The sequence below is a fragment of the Scleropages formosus genome, chromosome 11 (genome assembly GCF_900964775.1).
Source record: "Scleropages formosus chromosome 11, fSclFor1.1, whole genome shotgun sequence".
In the NCBI taxonomy this organism is placed as follows: Eukaryota; Metazoa; Chordata; class Actinopteri; order Osteoglossiformes; family Osteoglossidae; genus Scleropages; species Scleropages formosus.
Window position 1 is genome coordinate 20,137,125 of NC_041816.1, and position 22,808 is coordinate 20,159,932.

The 22,808-nt window shown below is 41.4% G+C and overlaps 2 protein-coding genes across 2 annotated transcripts; both read right to left on the reverse strand.

Annotated features, from left to right (window-relative positions):
• Positions 1 to 435: 435 nt before the first annotated feature.
• slc5a12 (solute carrier family 5 member 12) lies at positions 436 to 9,267 on the reverse strand. The gene is made up of 15 exons (XM_018763302.2): positions 8,914 to 9,267; positions 7,834 to 7,899; positions 7,672 to 7,723; positions 7,387 to 7,454; positions 6,557 to 6,711; positions 5,878 to 6,018; positions 5,501 to 5,630; positions 4,395 to 4,483; positions 3,948 to 4,060; positions 3,605 to 3,672; positions 3,427 to 3,513; positions 2,159 to 2,337; positions 1,886 to 1,989; positions 942 to 1,066; positions 436 to 579 (listed from the first exon to the last, which is right to left on the reverse strand). The coding sequence occupies exons 1-15, from the start codon at positions 9,265 to 9,267 to the stop codon at positions 436 to 438; spliced, it is 1,875 nt and encodes a 624-aa protein (XP_018618818.1).
• A 1,986-nt stretch (positions 9,268 to 11,253) lies between these two features.
• Positions 11,254 to 20,439, reverse strand: LOC108940856 (cartilage intermediate layer protein 1-like). Its single transcript, XM_018763261.2, has 8 exons — positions 20,390 to 20,439; positions 19,202 to 19,335; positions 17,241 to 17,510; positions 16,753 to 16,941; positions 16,226 to 16,540; positions 15,743 to 15,851; positions 15,013 to 15,170; positions 11,254 to 14,342 (listed from the first exon to the last, which is right to left on the reverse strand). The coding sequence occupies exons 2-8, from the start codon at positions 19,275 to 19,277 to the stop codon at positions 11,989 to 11,991; spliced, it is 3,471 nt and encodes a 1,156-aa protein (XP_018618777.2). The 5' UTR covers positions 19,278 to 19,335; positions 20,390 to 20,439; the 3' UTR covers positions 11,254 to 11,988.
• Between the last annotated feature and the right edge of the window lie 2,369 nt (positions 20,440 to 22,808).

Here is a 22,808-nt window from a genome sequence, read left to right on the forward strand (position 1 = left end):
TTTTTGCACCTTTAAACTGTATTTGCTGGACAATTATACATTTTTTTTATAATTATAAAAGTATGACTAATGTGACTTGTATTGCATTATTGTCCATCATCTCCACAACATCCAAAATCTGCTTAAAATTTCACATGTACATGAGTAGCAAAGGCTGCCGGTAGATGCAGTCTGACAAAATTTCTTCAGTGAAGCTGAGGCTCGGTTACATGTATAGATTTCTTTTCCCTGCCTTTCTAGCAACCGCCCTTTACCAAATCATTCTCTAATCAAACCTCATAATGAGTTATTGAGAAAAAAAAAATAATAATGTTACCAGGTTCCTTTAAAATCAATGTTTTCTATGGAATTTCACCACAGTTATTACAGTGGGGTTCTTCACAGCCTATGACATGAAATCTTAGTACTCAGACTCAATTCCCCATTTCTCTACTTCTAAAACCTTGTCTCTGTGACAAATCCAGAATTGTCATGGCTCTTTTCCTGTTCCATGTCCATGGAATCTTTTTTAGTGCTCTCTTCAAGGTCTTGATCCTTTTCTGAGAGCTGAACGTTATGAGATAAGTGATTATCCAAATCCTGTTAATACAAACAGACATTAACCCAGTGGGATTAAGTGGGATTCACTGCAGGAAATAATAACTTTCCATCTTCCAATGGATAAAAATCTCCACAATATGTGGTCCAAAACATTTTCACTATTAGGTTGTTAAATGGTAATGTGCAACACAGAAGTGGATATAGGGTTCCTCAGATGTCAATATGTTGGCAATTAGCAATTAAAATATTTCCCGTTTAGATTTAGTAGACGTGTTGAGTCATGAGATATTCTGTGATCAAGTCACCTACAGTGAGCTTACTGGTATTCCACTCATTCCCCTGAGATGATTATTAATTATTTATTGGCAATCGTTGTATCCTGTATGTGCGATCTGTCTTACCAGTTTCTCTTTGTCGTGTTCAAGGCCGCACCAGCAAATCCTCTTGTACTTTTCCGACCAGAAGCAGAAAATGTTGCAAACTGGCCGTATAAGCCAGGGTTTTACATCTTCAACTGGTGTGGGACCTGTTAAGGACAATGTGTCTGTGAAAGCAATATATTTACAAAGACCATCTCATAGAACATCTCTCGTAACATCATAGAACAGAATATGTTTACATTTATTTGTTTACCTGATGCTTTTCTCCAAAGCGACTCACAATGTTAAGCTGCCTACAATTATTTTGCCATTTATACAGCTGGGTAATTTTTTACTGGAACAATTTAGGGTGAGTACCTTGCACAAGGTACTATAGCTAGAGATGGGTCCAAAGACAGTCCCTCTAACCACTACACTACCAGCTTCCCCCTTTGGCAGTAACATAAACCTGCGACATCAGCTTTAACTTACTGGCAAATATTAACTCTGACTGAAGAAAGTTTTTAGTGTAATGGGCACAGGAAGCTGTTAAATTATTCTTGATAGGCTTTCTTATTAATCCTGAAAATCAGAATCTGGACAGGTTTGCTGACTAGACACATGAATGCCTGTGGAGTAAAATAATATATTTTTTAGGCTTTATCAAGCTGGACAATGCTTAAAAGGTTGAAAAAAAATAAATATGAAAGCAGAAACAGAATTTGAATCACAAATTGGGCAAAGATACATTTTTAATATGTTGCACAAATTTCTCTCACTAATTTAACTCAAGATTGCTTGAATAAGCATTATACTTTATACACAGTTCATTACCTTTTTTGATTCAGCCAAAACATTTCCTTATTTCATTTAAAAGTAGGTCAATGATTAAACAATTAAGGTTATGAAAACAATTCCCAATTATGTATGCCATTTTCACCAGATGTTTATAGCCTCGATAGTTTGTACCCATGATAGTAACGTACCTGTGAAGAGAGTAATCAGTAACCCCAGTATGACTGTGGTGATGTACCCTACTGCACTATAGTACAGATATGACATGGAGTACCAGGAATTTGCCAGGGTTGACCTGATAATGGAGAGGGGGTAAATGATCAGTTGCAAAATAAATGACAGAAAGTCTTTTTAAATTGTGTGGGAGGTTATTTAATTCCAGACTCTTCTGTTGGCATTTTATTTATAAAGCTAAAGGCACTAGTTGTGGGTGTAGCTCTCATTAAACTAGGGAAGGTGCCTACCTGGGCAGGGAAGGGGTTGGGACAGGGCGACTGTGAAATGTGGTTACGTTTGTGGGGGCGCAGCCAGCAGTGCTCAGTGGCAGGGGAAGTGTCTTGTGGCTGGGTGCTGGGTAGACAAAGGCACCCAGCGCAGTCCAGAAGGACAGCACCACACCCAGCAGTAGCCCCCCTGCAGCACCCTGTTGAAATAACCACATTGCAATAATAGCAGCAATAATCAGGTTGTGCAGTTTCCTTCACGATTAATAAAGTCTATCTATCTAATCCAATTCGTGAAAATACTTATGTAAAGTCAATAAAAGGATTAGAAAGTACATATATCCAAAGAGAGGGCATGGTGGTGCAGCGGGCTTGGTCAGGTCCCGCTCTCTGGCGGGTCTGTGGTTTCCTGTTTGGGGAGTCCTGCTTGGGGTGCCTTGCGACGGACTGGCGTCCCGTCCTAGGTGTCCCGTCCTAGGTGTCCCCTCCCCCTCCAGCCCTACGCCCTGTGTTACCGGGTTAGGCTCCAGTCCGCCGCGACCCTGCTTGGGACAAGCAGCTTCTGACTGTGTGTGTGTGTGTGTGTGTGTGTGTGTGTGTGTGTGTGTATCCAAAGGAATGTGCATGGTGTGTCTGGAATGTAAGACAGGGTGGTTGAGGAGTAGTAGTACATGGAACCCTAATTTGAAAGTTGTGCAAGGCCTGTTTCTTAACACTCTCTGTTTAGGACTTGCCAGTTTGCAACATTACCTACTTTTTAGGAAAATTTCAATCAAGGAGCTTAAATCTTTGTCATACCTAAGAAAAGGGACCTGACTGCTCGCAGGTGTGCTACACAGTGTCAGCATTATTCATTCACCCCTGGTTAAGTATATGTAATTTTGCATGTGAGAAGAGAGGCAGAGTGGCTCTCGGAAGCACGAGACCTGCTCTCAGATGCATCTTTATTGAGGTAACCATATGATGAAAGACCAGCAACCTGAATAAATAAGTTTTCTGTGTGAAAATAATGTTCCAGAACTATGTCTGACCTCTTCCTCTGTCACCGTTGAAAGTGATTATTTTTATGAACGGAACTAAAAATAAAGCTATCGCTTCTGCAGTATTAAACCTCTGCACTTTTATGCGCTTTTATTCAATGACGCTGTGTAGCACACCTGGTAGCAGTCAGGTCACATTTCCTAGGTATGACAAAGAATTTTTTTTTTCTGAAGAGACTAAGCACAAGGCTTGATACACAACTCTCCGCTGGGCTGGTATTTTACAGCACAGGTCTCGGAAGTGTTCACCTTTGAGTTGGTCCAGGGGAACAGGATCCCCAGGGAGAAAATGCCCAACATAGGGCCTCCGCACATGCCATGGATGCTCAGGGCTGCCTGTAGGACAGAGAGAGGCACAGCATCATATAGGCAGAAGCAGATGCTCAGCCCAGCTCTGCTCAACATGGTGGCCACGTCTTGCACTCACTTGTACAATTCCGCCCATGTAGGATGCTGAAACAGCCATCGCTGTGCAGGCTGCTCCAAACACAACACCTAGGAGAACATGCAGGGGTCACGCATTCACCCATCTGACAGCATGAGTTTAGCTATGAAACAATTCTTATAATATGCAGGAAAGCGAAGAAGCAACTTCCTCAGCAACCTTCACATCTATACGTCCATCGCGTCTTCCGAAACATTTTCCAAAGTGTTAAATAATAACATCGCAAGTTTCATTGGACAAAGGCATCAGCTGGTGAATAAAAACAGAATAATAGGTGATGCTGTGAGGCTATATAGTAAGGTAGGTATAGTAAGGTATTCCTCACACAGTCCTTTGCTCATCCAGGTCCCTGCTCTGTCTGAAATGTTTCGAAAGCAGTTCTTGACAAAGTCTTCATAGGTTACAGTTGCCAAAGCGTTGATGCTCGCTGCCACAGAGCTGTGGAATTAACACTGATGTGCATCTTTCTTTACCAAAATTTCAGTTTTGCTGTTTATTGTATAGAACTGGGATTTGGAAACAGCAAAAGTATTATACTGAATACATTTTTTTAATGGACATTTTACACGATCGCCTTCATACACATACATAGAAAATGTATCTACGTTTAAAAAATGGTAGCCCCACATCGATATATTGTGGTATGTGAGACTACAGCCACTGTAATTATACATTTTGTCATGAACTCAATATTTGCCCTTGGAGGGGACTAAGGATTCCATGTTATTGTTTTATTGTTATTGGTATGATACTTATGTAAATGTTAACTCACCTCAGAGTCCCACTGAAGGCACAGGCCACAAACAGTCCCGGTAACCCTGGTAGCTTTCCCAGAATCTCCATCACAAAAAATGGCATTAGCTGGAAAGGTACTGAAATATATTATTTTCAAGTAATTAATATAAAACGTTTCTTCAAATCACAGTGTAGCGATTATTTGAAAATCTGATGAAATTATGAAAAAGGCAGTTTTAGGATTCTGGAAACTTCCGTGGGATGACAGAGATAATTTTGCCTCACATGGAAGTTATATAAAATTTTCTACAAATTTCCCCAACTCATGATTAGGTATTTTTGCCGGCACTGGTTAAAGCTTTGACAGTTTAATGCACGTGAATTACACCTATCCCACGCACAGCACTGGAACAACACTTTTTCCACTTGCTTAGTATTCTAAAGAAACTGCTCTCTGCACTTTTCAGCCCTTAATTCTCCCATACATTCACAATCAACAGTTTTACAGGCTTTGTTTATATCTTTAGACTTTGTTTATTAAAGCAGCTTACAATGTTCAGCTTTATACAATGATTTACCCACTTTTATACAGCTGAGCATTTTTCACTGGAACAATTCAAGGTAAGAACTTTGCTAAAGGGTATTAAAACGAGGGCAACGATTCAAACTCAAATTCTTTAAAAAAAAACCAGGCAGCTCTAATTACTTCTCCCCCCTGCTGTACAGTCAGTGATTGCAGGAGCGCAAACTTATATGGCAAAAATGATGTATGTTTTTTTGCTGCCCTTAGTATTTATTGAAAAAAACGCTTTCAAGCTCAAGTTGAAACTGAATAGTAATGAGTAAAACAATGTTTGTACTTCTTAATGATATTATATTTTTGTTATGTTAATGGTAATTAGTAAAAATGACAAATAATAACTTTCCTTGTTTGTAAAAGTACAAATGATTCATTCAAAGCAAGAAATGGGATGTACAGATACAGGTAAAGACGTTAAGAGCCTAACTGTTTTCAAGATGTTACCAGAGAATTTATTTGGTGAATTTCATTTGAATAATGAAACAAAGAATGTTGCATGAAAATATTTTAAATCACAAAGGGAGCGTGAAGAAAACATTCATATAGAATGTTCAGTAGCATACCTGATCTGGAGCCCTGACATATCCAGCAGTCCAGGGATCACAGTTATAATAGAAAGCATACATGATGATGCCAGAGGACGCTGCACACCCACAGATGACAAGCAGACCAAGCAGGTTGAGGTATAAAGCCCTGGGAGGAGGAAAAGGAAATATGCAGAACATTTTGGATGGCTGGATGGATGGATGGATGGATGGATGGATGGATTTGTACTGTATCTGAATTTGTAAATTAACCTCCTGAGAGTTTGCCTAGCAGTAGAACTTCTAAGACATTGAAAAATCATTGAAAAATCCACAAGCCTGAGATCATTACACTAACGAAAGAAGGAAACAGATGCAATGCTTGCCATGCTCAAAAGGTGACATGGTGGACATACTTCTTGGCATGTCTCTCGCTCTTGCAGGAGATGCACCTCTGAATGGTAGACTGATTCACTCCATAAATCCCCAGCCAAGTAAACATGCCCCCAACAGAGATAGTCCAGAAGGTGTGGCGTTTCAGAGGATCAAGGTCAAAGCTGAGAATGCAAAAGACAAAAGTCAAATTGGCTAGGCTTTAATGTCCAGTCCTGTGCATCTATTGACTTGTTTTTGCCTTTACCAGAACTGGATTGTGTCACAAAGTTTTTTTTTTTTTCCAATAATATGACATTATCTGACCTTTGAAAACTTTTTAAATACATCACTAAAAAGGTTTTAAATGTAACTGAAATAATTGTATAGCTTAGGGGATGTGATAGCACAGTGGGTTTGGCCAGGTCCTGCTCTTGGGTGGGTCTGAGGTTCAAGTCCTGCTTGGGGTGCCTTGTGATGGACTGGTGTCCTGTCCTGGGTGTGCCCCCTTCCCCTCCAGCCTTGTGCCCTGTGTTGCTGGATTAGGCTCCAGCTTGCCATGTCCCCCCTTGGGACAAGTGGCTTCAGCCATTGTGTGTGTGTGTGTGTGTGTGTGTGTGTGTGTGTGTGTGAGCTCTTAGCTTGAAGTAGCTCTTATGCCGGTGTTTTGGTTGCATTCAGGTTATAAACCCATGAAGACATGTTTCTTGTGGCTTGACTTACTTGAACACATTGAGCCGAGAGCCATTAAGAGCTCGGTCCCACACAACACCCAGACCTCCAGTCTCCTTGGTTCCCTGAACCAGCACGGTCAGGAAGCCCACCACCATGACCACCATCTGAAAGGCGTCTGACCACACCACAGCTTTCAGGCCACCCTAGTCATATCAAAAAGAGCTTGTAAAGCCACCCATAAACATACCCTAAAACCTTCTCCTATAACCTACTATCATGTTCTTGTCACAATGAGGGCAGCAGGTTTCTTTAGAAATACTCGTTAAAGGTCTGTGTATGCTACATTTACAAGAATGCATTACTATATTTAGTTAATCTCAGTCACTCGCTTCCATTAACTGCTTCTCCTGCTCAGGGTCATGGCAGTCTGAAGCCTATCCTGGAATCACTGGGCACAAGGTGTTCAGTTATTCCCTGGACAGGACAACAGTCCATCGCAAGGTAGCCACACATTCACATATTACAGGCAATTTAGAGCATCCAATTCAGCTGAACTGCATGTCTTCGGACTGTGGGAGGAAACCAGAGCCCTCAGAGGAAACTCACAAAGACACAGGGAAACCCATTCAGTAGAGCACTCAGCCTGAAAGGATACCAGATAAGGATTCCAGCTGTTGACAGCTGTGCTGTTAAAAGGTCCGAAAAAGAGTAGGAAATAATATACTTCACCAGAGTTGGGTTTATCTAATGTCATCACTGACATAAGGGAAAAGTGCAACACTCAGCAATTTGAAGGTGTAGTACAGCATTGTGCACTTTTCACTAGTGTGGGGATACCACACTACCCTACCAATGTGAGGGTGTAGTACACTACTCACCAGAGTGCAGTAAAAGGTACAGACAACTCCTGTGGCAAATATTGAGCCCCAGAGGTTAAATCTTGTTACTGTTGAAAATGAATGGATTAAAAAAAATATTGTTTAAAACTGAAATACCTCTGAAAAAAAAAAATTAGTTTAAATTATTAACGTAAATAATATGAATGCATAATTTAACATGTAAATCCCAAGAAATTGCAATACATTTTACTTATTAATGTTTCTCGATTTATTCACTTTTTTTGTTTGATGGAAAAAGCTGCAGGGACTTTAAAAATGGCTCACCTTGGTTCAGGGCAAGAGCGGGAGCGTAGACCACCACTCCCGTGTACACAATCTTGAGAACGACAATACAGACGGCAAGTGTGAGATGTAGCACGGCAGCAATATGCAGACCACATCTCTGATGAACGTCGTGTGATTAACGCCACATGTTTCTAAACTTACCGTCTGTACAATGTAGATGAGCGTGGCAACCACTCGGACCGCTTTACAGAAGCGCAGCTCCAAATACTAACAAACATGACATTGCATACTCGTAAGATTTAGCTACGAAAAAAGTCATTGCCCAAAGTCAATACGGGTGGTCCCCGATTTACGATGGTTCGACTTACGATTTTTTTCGACTTTACAACGGTGAGCTAGCGATACACATTCAGTAGAAACTAATTAAAATTCTGAATTTTGATTTTTTCGGGGCAAGCGATATGCGGTGTGATATTCTTTCGTGATGCTTGGCTGCGGCAGCAATTCGCATCTTCAAGTCTGTCACGCAGAGGTGTGCATTAGGTGTATTACATGCATTTTTGACTTATGATATTTTCGGTTTACGATGGATTTCGTGGAACGTAACCATCGTAAGTTGGGGACCACCTGTATTACGTTGCAAGAACCAACAAAGCTTTATTCCCATTTATTTGTTTAGCTGATGCTTCTCTCCAAAGCAAGTTACAATGTTAAGGTTACCATTTTTACAGTTACAAGCTTACAACTATTCAGTCGTTTATACAGCTGGATAATTTTAGTGGAGCAATTTAGGGTAAGTACATTGCTTAAGGGTACTACAGCCAGAGGTGGGAATCAAATCTGCAACCTTTGGATTCAAAGGCAGTAACTCTAACCACTACGATACCAGCTGGAATGGAATGTTAATGTAAAATTGTGCAGGAATCTCTGTATGATATTCAATTTTTATATAGAATCAGCAGAGAAGACATGAAAGTAGTTAAAAATTGTGAATTTTCATTTTCTTTCATATCAGTTCTTGCAGCTGACATCTATCATGAATTTGGTCGGTGAAAGTAACCTTTTTTGTGGCTTTTTCTTTTTCTTAGCACTCTGACTTTGTAAAGTTGATACAATACCTCATTGTGACTGAGAAATGAAATCTGGGAAACATTACACCGCACGTTTTAAATGACAAGATTTCAATATTTCACATCTAGGAAAGCATATAGAAGAACTATTGTTTTTAACCGTTGCAAACGATATCAATAAACAGCAACTGTCAAATCTGAGTGTAACTACCTCGTACGCGCTGGTGATTCCAGACCTGTAAAAAACGGGCACGAAAAGCTCAGCCGTGAGCATGACCATCAAGGTGTAAGCGATGCTGAAGATGACGAAGGAGGCTCCAAAGCGGTACACATCAGAGGGGGCCCCCAGAACCGTGATGGCTGACATGAAGCTGGCGGTGAGAGACAGGGCCACGGGGCCACTGCTCATCTGCCTGCCCCCGACCAGGAACTCTCTGGAGGTGGTTTTCTTCCTCTCCTTGATGGCGAAAAAGACCCCGATCCCAGAGGAGATCACAAAAATGCCGGCAAACACCACATAGTCCAGAATTTGGAATGTCTCATCTCTACGGTGTGACGACTCCATGATACCGGGACTGACTTTAACAAATTATTTATTTTCTTTTACGCTCTCCTCAACAAGTTCATCTGCAGTTCGCTGCAGTGCAGTTCCTAAAAAAATGGACCTTTCCAGAAACGGGCTCTGAATAGGTAGTGAGCCTCTGAAAAGGCAGGACCTTGCTAGGGTTCTTTGTCCCTACATGGTTTCAGCACAATAAGCAGAATTAGACAATCTGTCAGTCAATAAGTATATGTTCACAAGTTGACTAAAAAGCATTTCATAGGCTTTTACAGTTACTGCCCCCTGCTTCATTGCTCTCTCTGTTAAATATTATACATAACAGTAATATTAACACTGCTGTTTTCTGTCAGCTACGATGAGACTAATACGGATGGATTTTTCATTTTTAAATGACCCTCCTCTGATCTGTCTCTGAAGTGTTATCAGTTAAATATACTGTGGCTAGATTAAAAGGCAAGTCAATTAAAAATTACACGAAAGATTTAACTGATCAAATTCCCAAATCTCAGAGTGATGATTACATCATAAAAAAAGTGCTGAGGAAGCTTTTAGCCCATAAGTTAACCAAACTCAAAATGTTATTTATTAACCACTGGGAAGAAAAAGTAAAATGCAGACATGGATATTAAACAGCAAAAAGTAAGGAAAAATATTATCATGAAACAAGGGGTGTAGATGAACATAACTAGGAAAAATTAAATAAGGCACAGAAGGATTCAATACAGCTCTGAACTGAAGAAAAAAAAAAAAAACCTTAATCATTGGTATAATAGCAAAATCATAAGGAAAAAGTAATTAAGAAAAGAGATTAAGTTAATTTAGATAGATAGATAGATAGATAGATAGATAGATAGATAGATAGATAGAATAAAGTAATGTGAATATTAATGATGGACCACTTAGCCAGTGACAACTGGTTCTCAGATGATGTTACACATTAACTACTGATAATTTGTTTCTGAGAAAAAAAAATACATTACTAGGCACCGCCTCCCTGCTGACTGCACTACAGCTTTGTTTTTATTCATTAAAAAGGTCCAAAGCTCACAAATGGGTATGAACACATTATTTATATGAGCAATGTGTGGAAATGAGCACTGCTTGTAAAAGAACATCTTTGGTGACTTCTGGGTGCAGCAGACGTTAATGAGGCGAACTGATTGATCCAGAGCTTAACATCAAGCCCTTGCTGAGAACCTCCTCTGTAACTGCTTTTATCCACAAAAACTCATCATAAAAATATATACTGTACCTATATACACTATACAAGTGCCAAACACAGTACACAGATATCCTTCAGAATATAATAAACATGGAGTTTTCAGTTGACGGAGATCTAAAATATACATTGCAAAGAATGTATGTGAAGTGAAATGTTAATTACCAAGACAGCCAAGTCTGAATCCAAATGGACAATTCTATGTGTATTTGTCTTAAATCTCTTCGGGTGAACTATACTGACTTGTAACATCTGCTGTGATGTTTGTGGCAAGTCCTAACAAAAAAGAAATATTGTGGAAACAGCTGAGATACACAAAGAATCAAAGAGCGAACAGGGAGGTATGTGCTGAAAGCATTACAAAAAATAATAGAATTAGTGTTGAACTGAAACACAGCACTAATATTATGAAGATGCAAACTCTGGGTGAGACACAAACTCATGAATGAAACAAGTCTAATGACTTGGATATAAAATAAATCTAAGTACCTCAAATAGTAATATTTTAATATTACTAAGAAAGTAATATAATTTTCTTTTATGTGTATATTACAATATAATATTTCTTTTATGTTCATATTACAAAGCATTATAATAATCATTTTAACTAATATGTATTAATATTATGTCTAAAAATATTAGTCAGTTACTCATTTAGTTAATAAATATGCTTTGTCATAAATAAGATGAACTTATTTCATTTAAAATGTTTCAAGTATTGACTGACCTAAGTTTTTCATGTTTGCAAAAGAAGGTCAATTAGAGCATTTTATCAAATTGTTTGTACTCGCCATCAATGTATGGTATTGGTTCAAGTCTGGATTACAATTAAACCTTGCATCGTCTATATTTTTGCTCAAATGTAATATAAAAAAAATTACTTTTAATGCAACATAATACATAGAACTAGCACTGGAAGTGATATTTTTTAGGTTTGCAATGGTACAATTTTCAAGTAACACATCCAACACTGCTCGTGAAAATATTGAAATATTCATTTTCATGGAGCCCAACAATTAGCTGTGTTACATGAATAAAGCAGCCTGATGCAACTTTAAGGATGGGGGCTTCCAAAGCTTTGGAAGTGTTCCATGTGCTCTTCTGTTTCTTGCAGCCATAATGTGGGAAACTCTTGAATGTGCATTTCACTGAAATAAATCTAGTTCTCTTAATTGGATAACGTTTTTTTTAAAAAAAGGTCAAAAACCATCTTTTTAGAAACATTTCTAGTGAAAAACACAGTGATCTATCAAAAGATGTATATTATATTGTAATAACAGATTAGTTATTCTGATGCTGTACATGATTGTCCACAGCAGGGATTAAGATCTTCTTCACCACTGTATGTGGAAAGTCACACAACTTGAGCATGTGAGTTATCACTTCTACCCCATTTCCTGTGCGATTTAGCCTTGTGTATTTATGAGAAAGTGCTTGATGACATGTGAGGAGCTCACATCCTAGAGCATTCTTGATGTGGGACAGTCATGGCTCTGCTGCAGTGCTCAGCCTACACTTCTCGGTGTGGGAGCAGAATTCCAAGAATCTTGTGTACGGAGAGTACGCCCAGCACCTAATCCTATCCGCCGTCTTCTGTTGCTCCTACCATCCCGCACAGGGCTCATCAGGAACTGTCGAGTAAAGTTCTGAAGTATCTGGAAGGTGCTCTGGTGGGTCACCTTTCTGTGTGCACAAGTAAAGGTGACCGCAACTCCTTCGCTGGTCTTCATAACCCGAGAGGCGCCATCGGAAGTGCCATCAAAGCAGCGCCCTAGAGCAATTTCTTTGGCCGTGCGGGGATCCTGGTCAGTGACAGTGTAGATGCCATAATTGTGACCCAGTGGGTCCAGTGGTGACAGCATGGTAAACTCGCTGGTGTCATTGTTGACAGCCAGTGGTAGGTGGTTTATCAGGTACTCTTGCAACAAGGAACCCACACTGTCACGTTTGCAGCTGCCTTGGGGGAGGACCTTGACAAGAGTGCGATCTGCACGATCCTGGTCATACAGCATCCCGCTGCACTTGAACTCCAAACACACCGCTGATACGTTTGGCTTCTTCATGTCGCGGATGCTCCGGCTGTCCCTGATGCCGTAAAGCTTGCCAACTGTCTGTGGATGGGTGCCACCCATGTTTTGGGAACGCACATTGATTTCATGGGGACCATTGATCTTGACCTTGAGGTAGCAGGCTCGGTACTCCATCGGCTTGGGCCACCAGCTCAAATAGTGCTCTGTCCAGCTCATGGGGTCATCCTCAGTGAAAGGCACGGTGTTGTAATCGTAATGATCACCTTCCACCCTATAAAAGCGAAAGTGCGCTGAGCTAAATGGAGCCTCTTCACACTCCTTCAGATTTTCAAGTGCATAAATAGGGCCATTTCTCTCTTCAGTTCTGTTGGAGTTTGGCTTGGCGACATTGACACTGAAAGCTGTTTTCTTCAGTCTGGAATCATCATGATCTGTCCGACGGTAGTTAAATTTGCTCAGAAGGGCCTGGGGGACTCCAGTGGCTTTTGGGGTGGTCTTTGTAGACGCTACTGCTTCCAACTCCTCTCCACCAAGGCTGGCTGTGACAAATGCAGAGTAAGCATCAACTCTCTGATCATCACAGAAAGCAGGAACACAGGCACCGTCTGGTCCAGTGATTACACTGTCAAACCTGCCCCAGGCCCGAGGATTAGAAGAAAATCCAGGTGATGGTTCCATGTTGATGAGCGTCACCACCACCCCTTCTACCTGCTCACTGGGCATGAACCGATCACTGCGGAAGGTCCGCACCTTTATGTAACACATCCTGCTCTCTGGCACATCAATGTTGAACAGCCTTCTCTCCCTGATTTGCATATTTCCTATAAGGAAAGTGCGCTCTTCCCGCTTTCTCCTTCTGATTTTTTTCTCATAGAACTCCCCTTCCTGCTCCCACAGGCCAGTATTGGGGTTCAAAGACCACAGCTTCATTGCGTTTATATGCTCTTTAATTTTCACCTGGGCTAAGTCCAGCAACACCTGGACCTTACCCACATTCAGAGGTTCACCAGCTTCACTGTCACGAAAATCCACAGAGAACATACCATACGTTCTCAGAGGAAGTATGTCGCCTTCCCCACTGACAAAATTAAGGTCACTTTGAGCAGCAGATGCTGTCGACACATCTCTGGGGTCCAAAAAAGTGATGCTGGTGGACACATTGCCAATAAACACCTCCCCATTTTCTCGGTAGAATTCATTGGGTAGGATTTGGAGTTCAGCTATGGGATCTTCGCCTTCAACTTCTCCCAACTGGATTGTGTTAGTCTCTGATGACTGCAGGGTCATTGGCTCCTTTTTCCTGAACATTTTAATCTCGTGGTACACTGATCCCCCTTTTTTGTTGTATGGCAGAATCTTGGTGGTATTCACAAACTTCTGCATTTTGTCTACAAAAGTCAGGACCAGCCTTTCAATGTCTAGTGGCACCTGGATGGAGAAGGTGCCTGTGTAGCCTGTGCGGCTGACCCTTACACCATTCATGAAGATGTGTCCAAATCTCAAAGGTTCTTCATTGTCTGCTGCAGCAGCCCGTCCCCGCACTATGGCCTTGGTGTCTATACACTTCTGGCATCCACACTGGGTGACTACCATGATTGGCAGCTGGTAGCCCTGGCAAGAGATCTGCCTCATCTCTGTCTTCACTGATCCACAGCAGTACGCAACCAAGTCCTTGCAACGAAGCCAGTTGTCCAGCCGCCCCACGCATGCCCCAGAAGGGCATTTACCAACGTTGTAGTACAAAGGCTGGCTCTTGTTTTGAAAGCAGTCATGGGGAAGACGGACCAAGTACGTCTCAGGTTTAGCATTGCAGGAAGGTTCGTCATGACCTATTACAACAGAAACAGGTAACAGATTGTGATTACGTTACATGTTTAGGATTCCTAAGAAAAATATAAATTGCGTGCAACATAGGGGGGTGCGGTGGCGCAGTGGGTTGGACCACAGTCCTGCTTCTCCAGTGGGTCTGGGGTTCGAGTTCCGCTTGAGGTGCCTTGCGACGGACTAGCGTCCCGTCCTGGGTGTGTCCCCTCCGGCCTTACGCCCTGTGTTGCCGGGTTAGGCTCCGGTTCCCTGTGACCCCGTATGGGACAAGCGGTTCTGAAAGTGTGTGTGTGTGTGTGTGTGTGTGTGTGGGTGTGTGTGTGTGTGTATAAAACAACCTAAGTAATTTTAGTGGCTAAATAATAGTGTGTGGAAAATATGCAATGCAGTATTTAGGATGTTCCTGATTTGGAGGCCTTTAGCAGGGTTGTTAAGCGTCAGTACATCTGAAATTTTTACACATAATTGTAACAGGTGAAAACAGTTATAGGAACCAGTGAAAAGAGTTCTTTATGTTTTGCTCATTTAAAAAGTTCTGTACTTTGCAAACCAAATAATTGACAAAGAGATATATCTCCAGACGTCCAAGCATGGGTAGTACAAACAAAATCAACAGTCGTTTCAGATTTAAGGTCAGCTGGCAACCCTTGAAGGGTTTGACTTCAGTGAGCCCACCTGTAACTGTAAGTTTGGCTGACTTGGATTTGATGGCTCCAGCCTCATTGCTTGCCCTGCAGTAGTAGTCACCCGCCTGGTCCAATCTCAGGTTCTTCAGCACCAGGGTGCTGTCGTACTGCAGCTCTGCCTTCTCCAGCAAGGTGTCATTGTGGAACCTCGGAGATCACATGGAAAATTACCAAATGTGATTTGAATGAGGGGTTAGTGGAGGAAGAGTCAGACATAATATTTCTGTATTGCACCAGTACAAGTGAAGTATATTGCCAGAGAGTACTACAGCAAAGCCTCTGATCATTACATGAGTTTTACAGTTTTTTTTAAGCTCAGGTTCCCATATATGCTTGTTCGCCATGACGTCCTGTCTGTACGTTATGGATGTTGAATCGATAAATGCTTAAATTCCCTTTCACATTGTTCTACTGATGAACAAAGTATTTAGACTGAATGGCTCCAGCAAAATAGCCAAGCAGTATAAATTGTTAAAAAATTGTATCTTAGTGTGCTTACGTTGTAAGCCACGTTGAAGACAAGTAACAGCGAGACTAATGAGATTTCATTAATTTTTTCTCATTTTTTTCTTCTCCAGAAAAATTATTCACGTGACAATCAAACGATAAATTCAACACCTAAATGAAAAAATAATCAATGGACTGAACTCTAAATGTGATAACGTGCGAACACAGTCATTGTCGCTCAGTATCTTGGACAACCTTTCCTTCAGACTTACCACTGGTATTGATTAGGACCAGGCATCCCTGCTACATTGCAGCAGAAGGCGGACATCTGGCCCACTCTCCTGACTTTGTCCTCAGGGTGGCTTTGCATGTAAAGGCTCTCTGAGAGACACCATCACCATCAGGGGAATACTTGGTAAAATTTCATACTGACATTTTACATTTCCATAAATTCTTTTAACAGACCCTTTTCTCCAAGTGACATATAGCTCAGAGTGAACAAAAGCGTATTTCACAAAAGATGAAAAGTTCGGATACAGACGTGATTTTTGACTTACATTACAATGCACATTATACACTGATGCTTACAAAACTGATAGTGTCTATAGAAACAATTGTGATCTTAAAAATATAAAGCAACTGAACAACATTAAAAACATCAGTTGCTGAAATATTATTTGGGTTTCTATAGTCAAACATCTCAATGATTATGCTCAGCGCATCATTTGGAGGTTGTGGTCTCTCTCTTACGTTACCTTGTCTCTCCAATTTGAGGTGGAGGACTGAGGTGCGCTCTGCACTGTAGGGCACAACAAAGGTGAGCGGCAAGTGCCTCTGCAGGCGGACCACTAACGTAGTGTTGCCATTGGGACAGATCCCTGGGAGGCGAAAGTGGCCGTTGTGGTCGGTGACAGCAAGAAGTTTCTGAGTGTTCCCAGCCCAGAGGAGAGCTGCCCCAGGTGCAGGGAGCCCCCCAGCACTGCGAACTGAACCCAGGACGAGGTGGTCCTCACAATGACAAGCACTGCATTCTGCATTCGGTTTCCCCATCGCACAATCCAGGGCACACTCTGCAACAGCACAGGATAGAGCATTAAGTTACTATGAAAATTAAAAATCGCATGTTACAATTGTACATTGCAAGCTTACAATACCGAACCTGACCCAGAACTGTTCAAATTTAAAGATTAATTAAAAGATTTGAATTCTCCTGTATTTGTTACATATGCAGCAGAGAAAAGGTGTTAAAGATGTCAATAAGAGAAACAGTTGCACAGAATACCCTGGCATGCAGGTCCTTTGCACATCCTGCCCTTCACTGCTGGGCCAGCACAATGCTGCTCCCAGTGCCGGGAATGTGAATTACAGTTCCTGGAGCGCACTTGAACGGCCATCTGGCCACATGGGGCGGAGCACTGGCTCCACTCCGACCACGGACCCCAGGCTTCTTGAACTAGGGATCCAAGGGTTCCTTGAAAGAAAAATATGCCAACACTCATTTTCGGTTTATCTTGAGTTGATAAAAGTTCTGTTCTGCGGAACCTCATCAGTCTCTGTGTAAGCAAAGGACTGCATAGTTTAAAAGAAAGCACAATCCCAACTTCAAATATAGCCTGCTGTTTGCAAAACAGTACAAAGCAGCATTACAAAGCAGCATTGAATTAAACCTGGTAAATGTGTACATTTGATAGTTCATGGGAATTAAGCTCTACTATAATTAACTAGAAAAATTCAGGAATTCCAAAAAAGGTTCACCAGTTTAGGACTGACCTCTGGGGCACAGGAAGCGCACAGTGTAGTTGGAACAGTTTCGGCCTGGCGGCTGCTCGGAGTTGACACACCAGAATCCCCGTGCCGGGTCTACGTGCACCCTCTCCCCTGTGCTGCTTGCCGGGACCCAGGTGGTGGTGCGGGCTTCCAGGGCGATGGGCGATGCACATACGCGATTGGAATAGTAGAAGCGAATAGCGTCCAGCTGCTCGTAGTCACCCTGTCCGCCAGGGTGGTCCACATTGAACCATGTGGTCCACTCAGTCTCATCTGGACATAAATATCGATAATACCATTGATTAACATGCTACAGAATCACTAACAATACTAACGAAAGGAAATAAAAGTTACATGTTTGTATTCTACGAATGGGTACACATTAAACTTTAAGATAGTAATTTGGAGCATTATGATGACGGTTCTTCAGAGCTCAGTTACATTGTCTTCTGGCAGATGCATTCTAATTTTTCTGAAAATTATGCAAAAAAAAATTAAATCACTGAAAGACAGACTCAACTGCTCAGCCCGTATTGTAATTCACTGGCATGGTGGTGGGTTCAGGCATCTTAAGAGCTCTACATATTTGATCATCGTGAGGAAGGCAGATTTACCTTCAGAGTGATGAAGTGCAGGGGAGTTATGTTCTGAAGGCCTTAGCCCACTTCCCTGTCTCCATGACCCTGTTAAATACGTGGACAGTTGTGTGTCCCAGCACACAAATTCCTGTTTGACAAGGACATAGATTCCCTATTTATGACGCCAGTAAGTCCTGTGTATGACCAGGGTGTCCTGCTCTAGACCACCAATGTTTCAAATCAATAAAATCCCTCGCAGTCAACAACAGTCCTGCTCTACAACAAGCTCTGGTTTATACCGTTTACAACATGTCAGTGCTAATTAAAGACGTGTAATTACTGTCATCGGGATTACATCATAATTCACTCTCCTGCAGCCAAATGGTCTCAGATGTTTTCAAGGGAAACAAATTTGTCCTCTGCATAATAACATTTTCCATGGTCAGCCCTTTTTTTGTGGTCTAAATGCGTTTATCATCTGTAAATTGGAACCTAATGGTAGCGCTAACAAATAACTCCAACGCTGCAGTTAGGAAAGTTCTCTCTCCAGAGAGAGCTCTTCTCAGCTGCTAACAGTTATCTCCCGTTTTAACATGTTTTTCCCTCCATTTTTCAGCTTGGCTACAAACAGCACTGTCTGTAGGTAAACATCGGCGTGATTCCAAGATCAGGCACGAGTTACAGCCTGGACCATCTCCAGTGTGCCTCAGCGCCCTGAACCCCCGAAGCCCTCTCAAACCTCACTCCAGGTGGAGCTGGATAAAGGGAAGAACCAGTATAGTGAGGTACAGCTGCACACACACACCTGTCCTCAAGGGAGTGAGAATTTGTCTCACATGTGAAGCCCAGTAACTGTAGAACAGATGCGTGCATTACAGCGATAACCCAGCATTTTTTGATACGATCCCCCCCCGCCCCCATGCTGGATCTAACATTTACCAAATAAGCACATTTAGTTATAGGCTGTGCTGACTTAGAGCAGTGCTCGATGGAACTCGAGCACATATTGCATACCAGGAAAACAAAAATTCATGAATAACTCATATTTATTTATGTTTATTGATTAGAAAATGATTCTACCCAAACTTACCTTCAAACCTGAATACTTTCAAAATTTTGGACTGTGTTTAATCCATATATCCACACTAATATATAACTGAGTTATTTTTAGGCCACATAACAGCAGGCTTGCTCTAAGAATCAGGTGCCTCATGTACATGTTGCTGTGATCATAGCATAGAATCATCAATGACTGTACCCAACAGAATTTTTTTTAAATTATTGTGACTATTTATATTTAGTAGTATTACCTCTAGCTCAGTAAAGAGGTGGGATAAAAATATGATGATGATGCTGAAACATGTAATAGGAGACAGTGAGACATACCTTGAGCCAAGATGCCCTTCATGACACTTAAGATTACGGCGAAGGTTCTCACTATTTGACAACTCATCCTTGCCATTCTATTGTTGTCTCTGATGACCTCTGACCTCTTAATGAACTGCAGCCTGACTCCCTATCTGTAGTGGAACAGAACAGAGGAGAAGTAGTATTTTCTATTGCATTTTTTTTAAAATCAGTATTGTCGTCAGTCAGCAAATACTGAGTTTAGCCAAAATAAAGAAATGAAATCTCAGTGTATCAATAGAAAATTAACTATAGTATATTATTACATACACATATACAGTATATGCAATAACTTTTCTTGTGCTGACTTGCATAACACATACTGAATAAATTGCTGTTGCTGTACAGACAAAAAAGATTAACAAGGATATTAAGAAAAAGGCCAATCAACAAAGAAAAGAATGAATTAATTTGTGAACCTAATCTTACATTTTTGCATGGCAGTCCTCACAGATTATCCACACTTTTTATGATCCACAGTTAATTCTTTCCTACAATTCCTCAGCTAATTCTTTGTAGATATGACCAGAACTCATTATTATGTCCTTTTAAGCAATGCATGCAATGAATAAATATCCATGCGTATTTCTTACAATGACCTTTGCAGTTCAATAAAACACAGGGATTTGGGATTATTTAGGATTATTTAGTAGGACCTTAAATGTTGTGTAAAACATCCCTATTCTCAACACATCTGGACAGTTTTTCCCCCTCCAAGTACTAAGCTAGAACATCATACTGAATCATTTATCTGAAAATTACTATCCGCATTTTGAACCTTAGAGCCACGTTCAGTTGTTCATTGCAATACATTACATGTTAACAGCAATTATTACTTTTACAAACATGATACGTGATGAATGCAAAAAAATGACATCAATTTAGTAAACATAAGCTTCTCATAATGCAAATGCACATGTCTGTATTGCCTGAACCATTAGTTCAAGTCAGTATTCAATGAGTTACACTAAAAGCATTTTACCTTGTGTACAAACTTCAGAATCTGGTTACAGTTATTTACAAAATAAAGAAAGAAACGAGTGGAACGCAAGCATGACAATTAATGGCTGTTGAAAGAGAAAGAGTGTGAGCCTGGCTGGGAGGGTAAGAAACAGGAGTGACGAAGAAAGAGGTGGCAGTGGGGGAGAGTGGGATTGTAAGGCTTACCCTAAACCGCGCAGGATCCACTCTGCTTCAGCTGCCGCCCTGATGCTTTTATAGCTGGACAAAGAGCTTGCATGGGTCTGCTGCCCTGCCCCCCCGAGGCTGCCAGAGAAAGTGCAGGAATGCTAGAAGCCGGAGGGCACACACAGCGCACCACTTCTACTCTATCTATCTCAACACAGGATGACTGAGCTACGCACTCAGAAGGGCTAAGGGAAGCATACTTATGGTAATTATACTCATCAGGGCAGCATGGTGGTGCAGCGAGTAGTGCTGCTGTCTTAGAGCACCTAAGTGGTACGAGAGGACATGGGTGTCTGTGTGGAGTTTGCATGTTCCCCCTGTGTCTGCGTGGGTTTCCTCTGGGTGCTCTGGTTTCCTCCCGCACTCCAAAGACATGCTATTCAGGTTCACTCACAGTGTGTGTGTAACAGAAACAGTGTGTTCCATGGATGAGTGACCCATTGTAAGTAGTGTACCTAGCAGTGTAAATCATCTTGGTGAATAAGGTGTGCGGGCTCATAACACTACATAAAGTTCATTGGAAGTTCCTTTGGAGAAAAGTGTCTGCTAAATATGTAAATGTAACCAGAAATTGACATGTGCCAAGTCTGTTTCCAGACAACCAACAATATGAAAACATTTACACTTATTCCCTTAACATTTTCCTCCCAACTGATGTAAAGCAAACATGCATCTCAGAAGAGATTAAGATTTTTAGATGAAATTATAACAGCAAGTAAAGAAAAATGTGAACACCAGTACTGAAGGCAAATGCAAATGGTGGTGATTCTCCAGCATTTGGTTAGTTCAAATTCAAGGCCTTAGGGCAGCAGACTGACTACATGTTTCTCAAGCATGAACAGTCTACATCCACAACCATCAACAGTTTAGATTACAAGCCTGGAATACAGCAATCCATTAAGCATACTGCACGGCTGTGATAAACACACCGACTTATGCCTCAGCAGTCCCATTGATTAATATGGATTTATCATTCTGCAGATAAACAATATGACCATGCTCAACCATCCCATACTGCCAATAATAACACAGCATCTTCTGAGAGCTCCGAAAAGGGCAAACCATTGCTTCATGGGGGGTGCGGTGGTGCAGCGGGTTTGGCAGGTAACATACTTCATAGGGGCAGTCACATGAACGCTGCTACAAGTGGCCCTACTCCTGAGCCCTTGAAAATAGTCAAACTACATACGGGGGGTTGACTTAATAGCAGAAACAACTAATGGTATGTTAATGTAAAGGACCTAATAAGGAGTAAGACCACCATTTGCCTACTATTAGCCTCTGTCCTTCTTTGAATGCTGTGATACAAGTTCTGAACTGCGTGTAGTCGGACATTGCACCAGTCTTCAAGTCTTCTTTGAAGGATGAATAAGGTGGAGATCTACTTTGCACTCTGTGCTCCAGAACTTCTCACAAAGGTTTGGTGACGTTTTGATCCGATGATTGGGGATACCATGGAAGGTGTTGAATTTGTTTAGCACTGCATGTGGGGGAATTATCATCCTGGGATATGGGAATGTCATGAGGAAATAGTGTTTGCACCAGAAGGTGCACCTGGCCTGTAAAATGGACTCATATTTCTAAACTGTCATACTAGAGCAATCATCGAACCTAATGACTCCTTTCAGTTGGCTGCCCATTCCATTATGGGCCGCACCCCATATTTAACAATTGACAACACACATTGTTGGTTGAAGACATCATTTGGTTTCCTCCAGAGGTAAACCCATGCTGATACTGGGATGGAAATAGGGTGAAAGATGATTCATCAGACCACGTCTCGTTTCTCCATTGCTCTGAGGTCCAGATTTTGTGCTGCTCGTACCAGGTTATGTGTCTTTGTGCAATGAGCATCACAGGACAGAACCATGTTTTTCAGGTTCTGACCTTCATCCCCACTGTCACAGTCAGCTACTAACAGGTCAAGATCGCAACCCAGTGAGTTTCTACAAACAACGGCTGATGGAACTTCACTTCACTGTTTCCCAGCTGGGCTCAGTGGAAGATCCACTGTCAGACCTCCAGCAGCTGGGAGCAGTCTCTCATCACCTGAAGTCACAAGTAAGAGGACAACGGATTATAATTACTACTTATAACAGATGAGGCTCGTTACTGTGCAAATATTTCTCTTATAATCAAACCAGTACCTAGAAAAGGTCTTAAACACTTATATGTGGAAATATAAACAAAACAAGAAAAATGAACTTCTACATATACAAAAAGTCTTTCCATAATGAATATATTGACCTTACAGGTGAAAGATTTTGGTGTTCCCTGAATGGGTTTTAGGCGGCACTATTCCAAAACTCGATTTTTCCATTTCAACTTCTATTTACTCCCATTGCTTTGGATGTAGGTTCCTTCTTCACCTCAGCCTATTACCATACTTACTACCATA